This window comes from Astatotilapia calliptera, chromosome 9 (genome assembly GCF_900246225.1).
Source record: "Astatotilapia calliptera chromosome 9, fAstCal1.2, whole genome shotgun sequence".
NCBI lineage: Eukaryota > Metazoa > Chordata > Actinopteri > Cichliformes > Cichlidae > Astatotilapia > Astatotilapia calliptera.
The window spans coordinates 24,446,564-24,463,152 of record NC_039310.1 but is presented as its reverse complement, the minus strand read 5'-3'; the positions used below and the strand labels follow the sequence as shown (position 1 = coordinate 24,463,152).

General features: G+C 42.5%; 1 protein-coding gene across 1 annotated transcript in view; it reads right to left on the bottom strand.

The window, feature by feature from the left end:
• Positions 1-3,095: 3,095 nt before the first annotated feature.
• Positions 3,096-16,589, bottom strand: part of mbtps2 (membrane-bound transcription factor peptidase, site 2) — a 33,959-nt gene continuing 20,465 nt past the window's right edge. The window contains exons 6-11 of the mRNA XM_026180130.1: positions 14,627-14,745; positions 10,301-10,481; positions 9,320-9,426; positions 6,756-6,954; positions 6,370-6,445; positions 3,096-4,017 (exon numbers count right to left, since the gene is read on the bottom strand). Of these exons, the coding sequence (XP_026035915.1) occupies positions 3,795-4,017; positions 6,370-6,445; positions 6,756-6,954; positions 9,320-9,426; positions 10,301-10,481; positions 14,627-14,745 (905 nt within the window). The 3' untranslated portion in view covers positions 3,096-3,794. The remainder of the gene's footprint in view (positions 4,018-6,369; positions 6,446-6,755; positions 6,955-9,319; positions 9,427-10,300; positions 10,482-14,626; positions 14,746-16,589) is intronic.

Genomic DNA, 16,589 nt, shown 5'->3' with positions numbered 1-16,589 from the left:
ACACACTGGTGATGGCAAGCTACATCGTAGCCACAGCTGCCCTGGGGCGCACTGACAGAGGCGAGGCTGCCGGACACTGGCGCCACCAGGCCCTCTGACCACCACCAGTAGCCAACGGATGAAGTGTCTTGCCCAAGGACACAACGACCGAGACTGTCCGAGCTGGGGCTCAAACCGGCAACCTTCCAATTACAAAACAAACTGCCAACTCTTGAGCCACGATCGCCCCACAAGATGAACCATTAAGATATTTTGTGTAGACACGTGTTCCCGAGAGGGTTAAGTTTAAAAACTTAATTTTTTATTAAAAGCACTGCAAAATTGCAATGCAGGGTCTTTCCTCTTGCGTCACTATGAAATGATCAGTCGTGTGTTGCTGTTTTTGTGGTTGTCGTTTCACAGCTACAGGATGAATTATCATTAAATTTAGCACAGATATCAGTGTTCCCCACAGGATTAATAACCTAGCAGCAACATGATGTTGTGTGCATGTTTACATAAACATTGGGACAACTACTGAACAGATTTGGATGGGAGTTGTTACTCATTCAGCCCCCAGAGGTTTTATTCAGTTTGAGACTGTCATTATTTTATAATTTTTTCCTCTAGTTTAACCATCTAGTGTTCTTTGTGTTTTTATTGGAGAATTTAAACAACCACAGGATAGGTTACAGAGACACTCCACAGATATTTAAGTTTGATCTCACTTTAATGACTTTCTTCTGTTAAAGCCTACAGTTTATAGAGCTGTAGTGGGGGAAAAAACAAAAAAAACAGAACAATGTTATGATAGCTTGTCATGGAATTTGGTGAAGACCATAGAAAATGATTTGTAATAAACACTGGTGATCCATTCATTTTATTCTGTCTCATCATGGGGTCAAATTTTCAACTCGTACAATAATTTGGATCATAGCCACATTTGTATTTAGTGCTATCAAACAAATGTAAGAATAATAACACTAAAATATGACAGCAGCCCTTTATTATAGGTAAATGGGGGAGATTGCAGCATTAAATTAGGGGCAATTTCTCACTATAAACCAGACAGGCAGAACATGCCTCTTTTCTGCCCTCTCCCTCACTACTGTTCATCATCCTCCCATGTCTGTTTACCCAAGCATCCCTGCAGGCTGTCATTAGTGCAAGATAAGCAACAGAAGCACACACACAAGGGCACATAAGCAATCTGTTTGCATAGATTGGCAAAAAAAATAAGCTTCCAATGTGCCTTATCAGAGGACGAATGTACACATGCAAAAGACGCCAAGTCCTCAGACTCATGCGTGCAACATGGTCCGATCTTCCCACAGACATACACTGCACTAATTATTCAGTGATAAGAGTCTCCAAAGTGGCCTCAATGTTGAACCTGCTGACAGAGGTGTCTGCTCATCTTACTAAACACACCTCTGTGGCTAAGCTCAAGGCCAATCAGTATTTACAGTCTGTGGGAAACACCCTTCCAAATTACAATGTGTCAATCCTCTCGCTCACGCACTCAAGAAACATAATCACTGCACGGCTCTGTGAAAACACTGTGGTTTGGCGCTGTTACTAAAAGTGTAGCTTGTGTGCTTTTGTTACAGTATCTGAGGAATACAATGGGCCAATATGCTGGGAACATGCCGGGTATAAAGTTAGAAAGGTGCTCTGCAGCCTCCTGAGAGAAAGATCAGGCGTATGACCTTTAGCAACCCTGACAGACCACAGCGACCACAGCTTTTACTTGTAGCAGAGTACTCCTACACAGTGGTATGGCTGTTTTTACTACAGTAAAAGATCTGAATACTTTATATTCCACTGGCTCCATCAAACTATGTAAGGGGAAGAAAAATGTTTTATTGCACGCGAACACCCTGTATTAAGATAACGCGTATCATAGCCAAAAGCATAATAATGAAAAAGGCAACTTGTTCATGCCTTCCAAGCTTAAATCTTAAACTCACACTATGTAAATTCTTTTATTTTAATATTCTTTTCACACTTACAGATTCAACAAGGTGATGGAAAAAGTCATCAGACGTTTTGGTTCCGTTTCACAGTTACTGCACATTTGTCAGCTGAACATCCATGAAGCCAGTCTGCAGTCCCACCACATCCTGCTGCTCTATCGAATTTAGAACTGGTGACTGTGGAGGCCATTTGAGTACAGTGAACTCATTGTCATGTTCAAGAACCCAGTGTGAGATGATTTGAGCTTTGTGATATGGGGCATTATCCTGCTGGAAACAGCTTTCAGAAGTTGTCAATATGGGCATAAAGAAACAGACAGGGTCAGCAACAATGTTTAGGTAGGCTGTGGTGATTTAACAATGCTCAGTTGGTACTGAGGGTACTAAGATATACATATAAGATATACACCATACCATTACACCACTTGCTTTCATGTTGTTTGCGCACAATTCTGGCGCTACCATCTAAATGTTGTGTGTTCAGTGATGCTCTTCGCCAACAAGTGCGTATCTGAGTTACTGCTGGGGATGGCCAGAAAATCCTAGTAAATCAGCAGTTTCTAAAATACTCAGACCAGCACCAAGAACACATGTAAAGTCATATAAATCAACTCCCTTTTGAAGTTTGAACTTTAGCATCACGAGGACCACATGTAAATGCCTAAATTAACCAAATTGCTGCCATGTGATTGGCTGATTAGATGTTAGCATTAACAAGAAGCTGAACATGTGCACATGGCTTTAGTGGTCAGTGAGTTTAATTTCTCATTGTTTAAATCTTACTGAAGTGTGAGGACTTTTCTATCCTAAGCACTTCTGTGTTTCATTATAATCAATTTTCTTGTCATATCATCTTTGTTGCTGCTGTTTTATTGTAAATGCAGTATTATCACTGTGACAGTATACAGTATTGTCACTGCTGCAGTGCAGGTAATGTTAACTGCTTCATAGGGAAAATTGCACATATTACACAAAATGATCTTTTTTTTTGCTTAAATATAAATTATGATATCTAATGTTTTGTCACTAAATGACAAATTGATGAATAAAAGTAAGACATGTGTAGTAGAAGTATAAAGTGGGAAAACACTTGCCAGACATACCAACAGTGTCTTCAACAGACAAAAGAAAAAGGAAAGAAAGAGGAAAAACTGTTATTTTTATTTCACAATTTCTAGAAATTGACTTTTGCAACTATATGGCAGACATATAATAAAAAATAAAACGTACACATAAAGAAAAGGTGAGTGAAAAAGAAAGCAATTTTCGCACTGCAATGCCAGATCAATCTGAAGGATAGACGCCATTTAAATAGGGTCAAATTGATAGGAGTCCATTCATTTAATTAAATAATTCATGTTTTCATGAACAGTAGGTAGTAAAGTTTTTCAACAGTGATAAGGAATTCAAGATTATTATATTGCCATGCATTCACCAGAAAACAAAAGAAAGCTCCTTAAACGTTTTTGTGTCCACAGGTTAGCTTAGTCAATACCTCAGGAAAATATGGCATTTTTGGAATCAACGTAATGAAAAACACAAACACACATGTTTCATCAGTACAGTCTTTGTAAACAGTCACATAGGACAGTGCTTTACAGCAAGTGCATTTGTTAACTTGTTTGTGTGCTTTTGGATTTATGGCAGCAACAAGGTGGATTAAAGTTGTTTTCCCTGGTGGTCCAATTTTAAAGGCAGAGTGATGTTATACTCAACAGTCTCCACAAGGTGGGCAGTGCTTCTAAGTAATGCAGTCTGTTCACAGTTTAATGGTCCACAACACTCAAACGCATCCTGAGACAACATCTCTCAGTCCACCGGGGCAGCTGACCGCTGTGGCTACCGTGCCGTGACCATCCACAGGCCCAGCGCCACGTTGGCCGCCAGCAGGGCACTGCCTGCCAGGAGCAGGAAGAAACCAATCAGCTCACGCTTCTGACGGTCTATTACCACACTGGCCAGCGTGGCCTCCAGCAGGGCGTTCAGCATCCACTGACCATCGAGAGCAAAGCACGGCACAGAGTTGACTACTGCTAATGCGCCAGAGAGGGACACCACGTATCTGAGAGGAAGGGCAGCTCAGGAAAACAAACACAGTAATAGGCAATTATTTAAGTGTCAGTTTAAGCAGCGAGCAATGGAAGCAGAGAAAGTTTACTTCTGTCTGCTGGACAGCTAGCAAACAGTAGCAGTCCATTCTTTACAGTTAGCTCAAAAACTCCAATTTGGTTAATTGTCTGAAAGAAATATTCTCTCCTGTTGAGACAGCTCCCAGTTTGGGCTCAGGACACAGACACACTCTCTACCTTAAACTTTCCATTTTGGTAAATTCCCTTCAGTAGGCCCTGAACAGTCCCATAGTTATGCTACTATAAGCTCTGGCTGTTGATGATAAACAGATGATGAACAAAAAAGTTGCCCTTTGCCACGACGCTCTACTTTACACTTCCCAAAGGCATACCATTAGTACTTTCCCCTTTGTGGTTTCTCATTATTCCTCTTTACTTTCCCTTAATTCCTCAACCAGTTGCAGTGGCCTCCATGAGGTTGATTCTGCCAGAACTCTTCCTGTGAAACAGGAGTTCTTGACCATCACCAACTGCTTGTTCACAGGTTGTGATTGTTGGACATTTCTATCTATATTGTAAGGCTGGGTACTCCAACTCCAGTCCTCGAGAGCTACTGTCCTGTAGCTTTTAGATTCATGCTTGTTCCAGGACATCTGAATCAAATGAATGGCTTGTTACCAGGCCTTTGTCAAACTTGAAGCTGAAGAAGCAATTAAACCATTTGATAGGGCTGTGTCGGAGCAGGGATGCATCTAAAAGCTGCAGGACAGCAGCTCTCGAGGACTGGAGTTGGAGAGGGGAATTAAACTATTAATTAAAGATTAATGAGATACGTTTTTACATTGCATCTTCTTAACATCTGTCATTTAATTCAGCCAAAGCATATCACATCAGTGAGAACCAGTAGAAACAGCATTATCTAGAATATACTCTCAATTAGTTGTTACTTTGGAGTGTCTGTCCATAAAAAAAAATAAAGGGATCCACCATGACGTTACTCAGTGGTTTGTGCAGTCTGGTGTTTGAACTCTCAAACTAATCATTATGGCCGTTGCCATGTTGGCTTTTTGAAACAGTACATCACAAAGTCAATCTGACTGTGAATCTGAAGGGCACTGCACACTCTTGTCGAACACAAGAAAGAAAAAGGAAATAAAATATACTGTATTCTTTATCTTCCTTTTTGACATTAATGGGAACATAACTCGAAAAACGAACAAGATGCTGGATTTGACATGACCTAAAACTAGCAAGTCAGTCAGAAATAAACCCATAAACCCAACAGGGATGTGTTTAAGGACAGCACAGATCAAGTGTGGAAAAGGCTCCCCCTCCCCAAATGCATGTTAGTACAATTGAACGTCTGACCAAAGGAATCACCCTCTGGCTTTTTATCATTATGAATGAATGTTTAAGGCATGTCTGCATTGACTTCACCTTTTAGAAACCAAAGACGCATTCATCCTTTATATACAGAATTTTTTCCATAATTGAATTAGCACTGCATGTACACGTGTAAGCAACGGATATAAAACTATAAAACATATAATTAGATTTTAGGGAAAAAAATCCTACTGAGGAAGAACTGGAAGCTGAAAATGACTAGATGAGCAGGTAGCTGCTCACCAGTAGTAATCAGAAAAGGCGGCACGCTACAATCACCTGGTCAAATATGAGCAGTGCTGGTTTTCAAAAGATCACCATTAAAAACATATCAACGTTGAATCATCCAAAATGCCCCAAGACCAAAGAGCATGCTTTTAACTTTCAAAGCATTACATAACAAGAAGAAACAACTCACCCTACCCTTACAAATAAAAAGGTGAATTCACATTAACGAGATACAGTTTTAGCCTTCACCGTCATCTTAACATAAACTTAATGACTTTAATGAGACCATGTTCTTTTCAGCCCAAATAAAAATCGTTTTCAATCAATCCAAGTACCAATCAGCAGTGCCAAGAGATAACTACTTTGTTAAGTAGTCACAAAGAAAAACAGACATACAAAAATGTAAAAACGGCTTAAAAAGGGTTGAACTGCAATCAGAAATGTGCACAGCAATGCAATTAAGGGCTGCATTCAGGCAATCTTAAAGTGCATCTGGCCTCTTGACTGTGCTGATTAGATGTTAAAAAGGGGTCTTTTATTCAGAAAAAGACATTTGGAATCAAGTAAGATGAAACTTTTATGCTATATAATCCTAAAAGAGGAAACTGAGAACATGCAACACATGATAAAATGTTGCACTGCATGTTATAATTTAAAGTGACAGAAGAGTAGGGTTCATTCTTCTTACACCCATCCTTGATTATGACTGTAGTCCCTTTAACCTGAAAGGATACTTGCAGAAGGTTTCTAGGAATACAGGAAGGTCCAGGTGGAGGAATCCAAAGCGAGGGACAAAGTTAGTCAGACTCACTGTGGAAATAAGAAAACACAGGATATATAGGTCCTCAGTTTGATCCACTGAACACTTTATGAATCTTAAATATGAGCTGAGAAAACATCCAGGCTCTTCGTGATTACTCCCTCTGCCTTGCCCAGAGTCAGTTCAACATCTACAGAACACTGTAAACACCAATTACTTGCTTATTACAGTAAATGCAGTTGCTTATTACAAGTTTGAAACTGAAAACACAAGATTTAAACAAATGATATGTTCAACAAATGGTTGCTTCAGCTAATTATGTCCTACATTCACAAATGGAGGTGACATAAGTGTACGTACCTGCATACTGCAGGTGTGGCGGATATCCCACGAACAGCATGTGCGTGTTGGGAGGGTGTGTGACACGGATGAAGCGAGTCTGGTTCTCCAGAGAAGGCGTGACGCAAATGCTGGCAGTGTGGGAATGTGCAGCACAGTCGTCATCTGTATGACACACTCGCGTTCCCGTCACCATCTTACGTACTGGCATGCAGGCGTACTGAAGCCACAGGATTACACAAAAAACACAGGAAGTAAAAAACCGATTTTCAGTTACAGCTTTGTTCAGTTACATGCAGCTTTTCTCCATGTTAGCTAGCTTCTGTTTCCACCATTAACACCCATTCATTTTGGTACGGTGTCTTTTTCCATACAAAGCACGACTGCACAAACACTTTCAGCTTGTATTTCAAAAATGTATATCTAATTATTCTTTTCTGTAAATAAGGTTACAAGGTTATGAAAGCGCCCCCATTTGAGACTGGGAGGAGACACTGGCATTGCAGCTTGAATGCGATAATAGAGAGCAGCGCAAAATAGGAGATGATTATTTTTGGTGACTACAACTCAACTCATGACATCCCCTAACACAGACATTTCAGAAATACACCTAGCAGGCACTTTGATAGGTAGAGCAGTTCAGCTACTGGTTAATGCAAATATCTAATTAGCCAATCATATGGCAGAATGGGTAAGAAAGGTGATTTAAGTGTCATGGTTATGGGGTCAGGTGGGCTGGTATGAGTATTTCAAAAACTGCTGATCTACTTGGATTTTCCCACACAACCATCTGTATGACTTTCTGATCTGAAGAAGAGAAAACATCCACTCAGCTGCAGTTCTCTGGGTAAAAATTACATTTTGAGGTCAGAGAAGAATGGTCAGTGTGTTTTGATCTATAGAAAAGGCAACAGTAACTCAAATAAATACTTAATAGAACCAAGGTATGCAGAAGAGCATACCTTGAAGCACATGGGCAGAAGACCACACGGAGTCCTATTCTTGTCTGCTAGAATTTGCACAGGCTGACCAAAATTGGAGAACAGAAGATTGGAAAAGATAGCTCGGTTTGTTCCGCTTAGATGTCTGCTACGTGTATTTTGTTTGTTTTTTTGTAAGCGGAATTTAATTTTTTAGCAAATACAAACAGAAAGTATTCAATCATAATTTTCTTATTGTGAGCAAACAGCCAGACTCAGAGGCTATCCTTCACACTGCAGGCCTTGAAGCCAAATTTGTTTGAATACTGAAAAACCTTTATTAATTTTATTAAGTCCCTTTACAGCAAGCAACATCTTACCCTTTAGGCAACATTGCAAGTGTCAGGCAAGATTATGTAACAATAAAACAGTACTGATAATTGACAGCTGTCATTGGGGGACACTTCTAACTCACCAGAATTTATGAAATAAATGTATCAGAATTCAAACTTTAATTGTTGGTGTTCATTTCCTCCAGATGGGGGTTTGGAAAATGCCCCACAGCCACAAGAACATCAACAAAACCTTAATTTATACAACAGTAACAACATAAGTAGAGATGACAGGGAAGGGGCTTTCCTACACAGAGATTTTTGCGACCTCCACCCAAAGAGGTTTTAGCCACAAGTGGTTGGGGTTTCATTTAACTCTGTCATTGGGCGAGAGGCGGGATACACCCTGGACAGGTCGCCAGTCTGTCACAGGGCTAACACACAGGGACAGACAACCATTCATGCTCACATTCTCTCGCACTTGCACACCTAGTGGCAATTTGGATTATCCAATTAACCTATCCCCACAAACTGCATGTCTTTGGACAGTGGGAGGAAGCCAGAGTACCCGGAGAGAACCCACACAAACACGGGGAGAACATGCAAACTCCAAACAGAAAGACCCCGGCCTGATGGTGGAATTGAACTCAGGACCTTGTTGCTGTGCGGCAACAGTGCTAACCACCGTGCCGCCACTGTGTTACTGTACACATTCAGGATAATTTACTGTAGAGGTAAGCAGACAAGACAAGAATAAGCCTTAACCGCTGCTGTGTTGCCAACATTTGGTGGCACATCAGCCCAGACAGAGCTGTGGGTGGTGACAGGCAAGAAAAAAAAAACAGAAAAATTTCAATCTCATTGTCCCAATAGGGGTCATAAAACCAGCTCTCTCATGTAAAGCAGCCCTCGAATGCAGATGCTCAAGCTCTGTCACTCTGGGGCAAAACCAATCAGATTTGGGTCACTTCAGCATGTAAGGTTGACACAGAGTAATCTTCAATCGCAAGAACAAAACGTAACAGAAGTGGCATAAAAACCCACAGAAGAACTGTGGCTACTCAAGAAAATAAGGCGATAAGAAGAACTGGTGATTTAGACAAAGTGTGCTCACACCAAATGCTAATAGAAATCCTAACTTTACTCGAACAGTGTCAAACTTTTTTCACAGCACCGCAGCTGAAAACTCATGGAAAGTCACACATGGAAATAAAAGGGAAGTGAACAAAGGAAGTAATATAAATATCCGCGACTGTCTAAAAGGTTTTGAGACCTGTTTGTATGACTAACCAGCCACAAAAAGCCCCCACATCTGTCAGTGAGTGTGTGTCACCTCTCTCTCTCTGCTGCTCCTGCCCTGTGATTTAATGTAAGAGAAGCAGAGGTCGGTCAGGCTGTTGTTGCTGCAGCAGTCCATCGTTCCATCCAGACGCTTGAAAGCTACAGAGGGGAGAGAAACAAATGGAAAATATAGCACAACTCTGAAAAGAATCTTAAAAATAGATGTTCTGTTAGTAGGTGGACTCGAAATGGATGATTAGATAAAAATAACACAATATCACACCATTTATTCGATGACTAAAAAGTCTTCTGGACTCCTTAAAAGGTCATTGGCTTAACTCTGCATAGTAAAAAGCACATTAATCTGGTGTGCTTCAGGCGAAAAACCCCAAAGACTCTGTTCTGCATATCTAATATGACAATAATTACTAATGCCAGAGTAAGAAGAGTATCATAAGCAAAATCCCCAGTGATAACTTGTTTCAGCTTATTTTCGATAACCATCCAAGACACAGACTTTGAAAGACAAAGGACAAATAAAATGACATAAATGTCTGATCTCTAAGCTGTTATGTCAATAAAAAAATTTAGGACTATAATAGAAAATTAACATTAAGGGCATCTGCTCCTAAATCACTTGAGTAAATTCTAGACCACAGAGAAGCAGCAGGAGCTAGGATTGGCCAGCTGTTACACAATTACCTCCCACATGAGTTGACACTTGGCCAATCGGAGCTCCTGTTGCTGCTCTGTAACTGTGACCCCGTTTAATATTTAAGTGGCCCACTGTAGTGATGACAAAACAAGGTCAATTAATGTTTAAATCAAGTGATTAATAAAGTAGTTTAATAGCTGCCTTTTGAAAGACGTTAATTTATGATGCTATTACGATTTAATACAGTCAAGTCTCCAGGTAGAGGTACTCAGCTGGCTCTTTATTGGAGGCGTACATACAAAACTATGAAATAATACGGCTTTCTTATGTCTTGATAGAGCAAGTCCGGTGGCCTTGCTGAACAAATTCCTCACCCACCTCGTCCATGAGCCCAGCTGGGCTGCAGGCTGGCGACAGGGACGCAGTATCCCGTCTGTGGTGTGTGAGCGAGGTGAGACAGGCAGCTGGTCCAGTCCTCCACTCCCCTGACGGGACAGTCTTCCAGGCCTGTCACTATGTCCCCAACTGACAGACCCCTGGGACCGTCAGCTGCAGAGCTCTGGACCAAATACACACGCAGACATAAATCTTGATTTAAATGGGCAAAAGGTCACACAAGTGAAATCTGATGGCTTCAGTCCTGCAAGCTTGCAATAGTTGGGAAACTCTGACAAATACAATAAGCTCTTGAGCAACAGTCACCAACTGTGGCTACACTGCTGCAGCATAAATACATTAATGAAATAATAAATGATTAAGTCATAAAATTTAAAAAAGTATTTACCGTGGATTTAAGTGGGGAGGATGAGCTCATAAGTCACATAGCCTAAGGAAAGAAATCTAGTGGTAATGTAGCTGATACTATTGTGCTGTTTGTCAGATGGCAACGGGGCTGGTTATTATCTCCTTTGGAGTCTGGTCAAACACCTCGCTTCATCAGTATCAGCGACACACAGGAACTAGTGACGTTCTGGGTGGTTTTAGTCACCCACTGCAGGGTATTCCTGTTCTGACCGTACAAAGCGTACATTCCAGACTGCAGAGCTTCCAGTTAGTCTTCTACTCCCCCTCTGTGGATGTTTACAAGAACTTAACACATGAATTTAGCCTGGTTTTGCTTTTTCTGACCCTTCTTTCCTGGTTGGAGATTAGTGATAGTCAGTATTCTGGTCATTGTTCAAGTATTTTAAATGCTGCTACACTGATGAGCAGATAAAGCACCCTACATGGATTTTTAAAGTGGATTAAATGAGCTAATAAAGGGACACTAGCAGTGGTAAAGAACATATAAAGAGCATAGACTCCAACTACAGACTTGGCTATAACTATATTTTACTTAACTATTTACTACAGGGGATTATGTATTGTTGCCCGAACCACCTCAGCTGGCTCCTTTTGGTGTGGAGGAGCAGCGGCTCTACTCTGAGCCCCTCCTGGATGGCCGAACTTCTCACCCTATCTCTAAGGGAGAGGCCAGCCACCCTTTGGACGAAGCTCATTTCCGCCGCTTGTATCCGCAATCTCGTTCTTTCGGTCACTACCCACAGCTTGTGGCCATAGGTGAGGGTAGGGATCGACCAGTAAATTGAGAGCTTCGCTTTTACACTCTGCTCCCTCTTCCCCACGACGGACCGGTGCAGCGTCCGCATCACTGCAGCCGCTGCACAAATCCGTCTGTCGATCTCTGGCTCCCTTCTCCCATCACTCGCGAACAAGACCCCGAGGTACTTGAACTCCTCCACTTGGGGCAGGAACTCCTCCCCGACCCGGAGTGGGCATTCCACCCTTTTCCAGCTGAGAACCATGGCCTCAGATTTGGAGGTGCTGATCCTCATTCCCGCTGCTTCACACTCTGCTGCGAACCGCTCCAGTGCGAGCTGGAGGCCCTCACCCGATGAAGCCAACAGAACCACATCATCCGCGAAAAGCAGAGATGAGATTCTGAGGCCACCGAAGAGAAAGCCCTCCGCCACTTGGCTGCACCTAGAAATCCTGTCCATAAAAATTATGAACAGAACCGGAGACAAAGGGCAGCCCTGGCGGAGCCCATCACCCACCGAAACGAGTCTGACTTATTGCTGGCAATGCGAACCAAGCTCTTGCAACGGTTGTATAGGGATCGAATGGCCCGTAGCAATGGGCCAGACACCCCATACTCCCACAGCACCTCCAGGACACCCCGAGGGACACGGTCGAATGCCTTCTCCAAGTCCACAAAACACATGTAGACTGGTTGGGCAAACTCCCATGCACCCTCAAGTATCCTTGAGAGGACAAAGAGCTGGTCCAGTGTTACGCGACCAGGACAAAAAACGCATTGTTCCTCCTGTATCCGAGGTTCGACCAGCGGACGAACTCTCCTTTCCAGCACCTTGGCATAGGCTTTCCCAGGGAGGCTGAGGAGTGTGAACCCCCTGTAGTTGGAACACACCCTCCAGCCCCCCCTTCTTAAAGATGGGGACCACCACCCCGGTCTGCCAGTCCAGGGGTACTGCCCCTGATTTCCATTTCCAGGTGACATTCCATGTCCCAATTGCCAGTCTTGGCAGCCGGGGATCAGTCCGCCAGGGCCTCCGCTCCTGGCCGCCGCCCGGCACACAATGCACCCGACCCCTATGGCGCCTCCTGCGGGTGGTGGGCCCGCGGGAGGATGGGCCCATGTCCCCTTTTCGGGCTGTGCCCAGCCGGGCCCCATGGACTAAGGCCCGGCCACCAGACGCTCGCCCTTGGGCACACTCCCCGGGCCTGGCTCCAGAGCAAGACCCCGGTAACCCTATCCAGGGCAGGGTAAACTTTTCCCTCGATGTTTTCTTCATAAGGGTCTTCTGAATCGCTCTTTGTCTGGTCCCTCACCCAGGACCAATTTGCCATGGGAGACCCTACCAGGGGGCAAAAGCCCCCAGACAACATAGCCCCTGGAATCCCTGGGACACACAAACCCCTCCACCACGATAAGGTAGCAATTCACGGAGAATTTTTTAAACATATATAAAGGCTCAATTACCCAAAAATAACATTATTGATGATAATATTATTAGTAGTCTCGGAACAGAGGACGCCATCATCTACCTGCTCAATCGTGTCTACACCCATCTGGACCAGCCGGCGAGCACTGTGAGGGTCATGTTTTTTGACTTTTCCAGTGCTTTCAACACCATCAGGCCGACCCTCCTGGGTGATAAGTTAGCAGCGATGCAGGTGGATGCTTCTCTGGTGTCCTGGATTGTTGATTACCTGACAGGAAGACCACAATATGTACTTCTCCCACAGTGTGTGTCTGACAAGGTGATCAGCAACACAGGGGCACCACAGGGGACTGTCCTCTCCCCCTTCCTCTTCACCCTCTACACCACAGACTTCAGCCACTGCACAGAGACCTGCCATCTTCAGAAGTTTTCTGATGACTCTGCGGTGGTTGGATGCATCAGCAGGGATGATGAGACAGAGTACCGGGCTGTGGTCGACTCCTTTGTCACGTGGTGTGAGCAGAATCATCTGCAGCTCAACGTGGCAAAGACCAAGGAACTGATCGTGGACTTCAGGAAGACCAGGAAACACTTGACCCCTGTTTCAATCCAGGGGGTCAGTGTTGACATTGTGGAGGACTATAAATACCTTGGAGTACACATTGACAATAAACTGGACTGGGCTAAAAACACCACAGCACTTTACAGGAAGGGCCAGAGTCGTCTCTATTTTTTGAGGCGACTGAGGTCCTTCAACATCTGCCAGAAAATGCTGAGGATTTTCTATGAGTCTGTGGTGGCCAGTGCGATCCTCTATGCTGTTGCATGCTGGGGGAGCAGGCTGAGGGTCGCAGATGCCAACAGACTTAATAAACTGATCCGTAAGGCCAGCAATGTTGTGGGGATGGAGCTGGACTCCCTCAAGGTGGTGTCGGAGAGGCGGATGCTGTCCAAGATAAAGACAATGTTGGATAACACCTCCCACCCACTCCATGACATGTTGGTCAGTCACAGGAGCTCGTTCAGTGAGAGACTGAGATTACCCAAAAGCACCACTGAACGACACAGGAAATCATTCCTGCCTGTGGCCATCTCCCTGTACAACGCATCCACTTAACACACTGGTTACTGCTACAGCTACACATGTTTCTTTTCCAACTATTTATTTATAAGTGACTTATGTATGTATGTATGTATATATATGTATATATTGTACTATTCTTAGTTAGCATATTGTCTGTCTTGTCTTAATGTTGGTTTAAAATGGAGCACTGTAACAAAAAATAATTTCCCCCAGGGATCAATAAAGTATTCTGATTCTGATTCTGAGTAGTAATATTATTAATCTGTTCACCTGATGTACCTCACCTCCACAGGTAAACAGAGGTGTGTTTTGTAGCCTTTCTCATCTTAAATCAACAATCCTCATCATCATCGATTGTAATCTGGCTGATGATGTAATAGCATTATGCAGCATTAAAGCAGTGGTTTATTTCAGTGTTTATTTGATTAATTTATGACAATGACATTCCCACCTCAGACAGAAAATGAAACATTCAGCGGGTTTGTTGCTCACAGGCTTCACATCAGTTCAGTTTGGGACAGAGGCAGGGCAGCTTTCTGCTAAGCTCAGCTAAAATTAATTCATGTAGAGGAACGACAAGTAACTTTATGGAAAATGGATTTTCTATCACGTCGACCTACCCCTTTACCTGATATGTGAAACTGAGGCACTGACCTGCACAACCTCTGTGACCAGCGCTCCAGCTCCGGTGGCGTACATGGGAAACAGGAGGAGAGGCAACAGGAAGAGAAAGGCCAACGCTGCCAAACACAGAACAAAGTTGTGCCACACACCTGGAAAGAGAAGACAAAAAATATTTTTTTGTTTTTCCTCATTTTTATCTTCATTTCAGTTGTGTAGTTTTGCTTTTAAAACTTTGGGTTTAAAAAGCAAATCTTATCTTATCTTATCTTAATCCCGTTAAAAACAATATTGTCAACAACAAGTCGATCTATAGATGGAGATGTTCATTTCAGTTCTGTGCTGCTGTGGTTTTTCTTCACCCAACAAGCCATCAGCTAGCAACACAGCTAACATAGCACAGAGGAAGCTAACAGTAGGATATTGGCATTTTGGAGGCATTTTACACCAATAGCTGCTGTTTCCACTTACATAAAAAACTTCTGCAAACATACAAACTGTGATCAAAGTAAGCAGACATGGCTGAAAAGATGAGACAACTATGCTCACTATCATTTACTTTCACTCTTGTCATGTTCGAGTCTTTACACGTGAAGCTAGTAGGGGTTGGTGTAACACCTGTCAGTAAGCTTTTATTACACTTATGTTAACATAAAATGTTGTTGTCACCGCAATTAAATATGATTCCACTGCAGCTGTCTCCTGTCAGCTGCACACCTGCTGCAGTTTGCGGCCTCATGACTCTCACTTTGATCCAAAATAAGATCAGTGAAAATAAATTAGTTGAACAAGACAAATACATTATTTTCCCCCCACTGTATTTCTCCTGGACCTGTCTTCATTTATTATTTCACTGTTTAAGTCGAACTTGATGTTTTTTTTCCATATATCTATCTCTCTCTCTATATATATATATACACACACACCCAGTAGGGCTGTTCGATATAACGATATATATCGGATGACGATATAAAAACGTCTATCGTTTCATTTTACACTATCCTTTGTTTCGTGGTGTCGCAAAATAAACTCTTTAGGGCATTATTGTTTCATCGTTTTGATGGTCACTGTAGTGGCTATATGAATTTCTTAAAGTTCTCTCTTTCTCTTATATTTTATATAACCACACTACGGACAAGCGCCTGTTTTTATGCGTTGTGGTTAGCAACAACGACGGTAACACCATCGCGTGTCCGCTTGTTTATCTTCCACATAAACCTTTCACAATAAAGCTCAAGATCCTGTTGAGACTTTTCAAAATAAACATGAAACTATACATTTTTAGACATAAGTTGTAACGGCCGCCGTTTGCTTTGTGAGTATTTATTACACGGCGTGCTGCGGGGAAAAGCCTGTTCTAACGTTTGAGTCTAAGGTTTCTTTTTTTGCACCTGTCGGCTCTTTTTTACTTCTCATCCATAAATAATCTGCTCTTTCACGTTATTCTACATCTGTTAAAACACTCGACTCCAGGTACATGACGCGCAGCTGAGATTCACAGAATTTTCAGGAAATGTTACATTTTTGTGATTTATATCGTTATCGGGACGATAGAATTCTTATATCGGGATATGAGATTTTGGTCATATCGCACAGCCCTAATACCCAGTCTTTTTCTCACAGTGAGGCATACAGATTATTAATTTAACAGCGTTATTGATAGGAACTCTGTATTGGCAGACACTTGAAGCCAAAGTCTCCATTTCGAATTGGAAGCGGTGGAAGACAGGTTCTCACATTTTCCAGCCAGCTGCTGCAGTAATTACTCCTTCTAAATCAAATCAAGTGGAAATATGACTGTTAAATTGCCTCGGTGTCTGAACTTTAAATGGCTATAACTACAAGCTCTTGTATTCGTTTTAATTTCTTACCGTGTTATCTTAAAGTATGTAAGTACATAGAAAGGGAAGTTTCTGTTTGTCCAATGGTTCAAAGAAAACTGTAGTGCACCTGCTATTTTCTATGAACAAAAATTTTAAATATTGAGGTCAGTGTA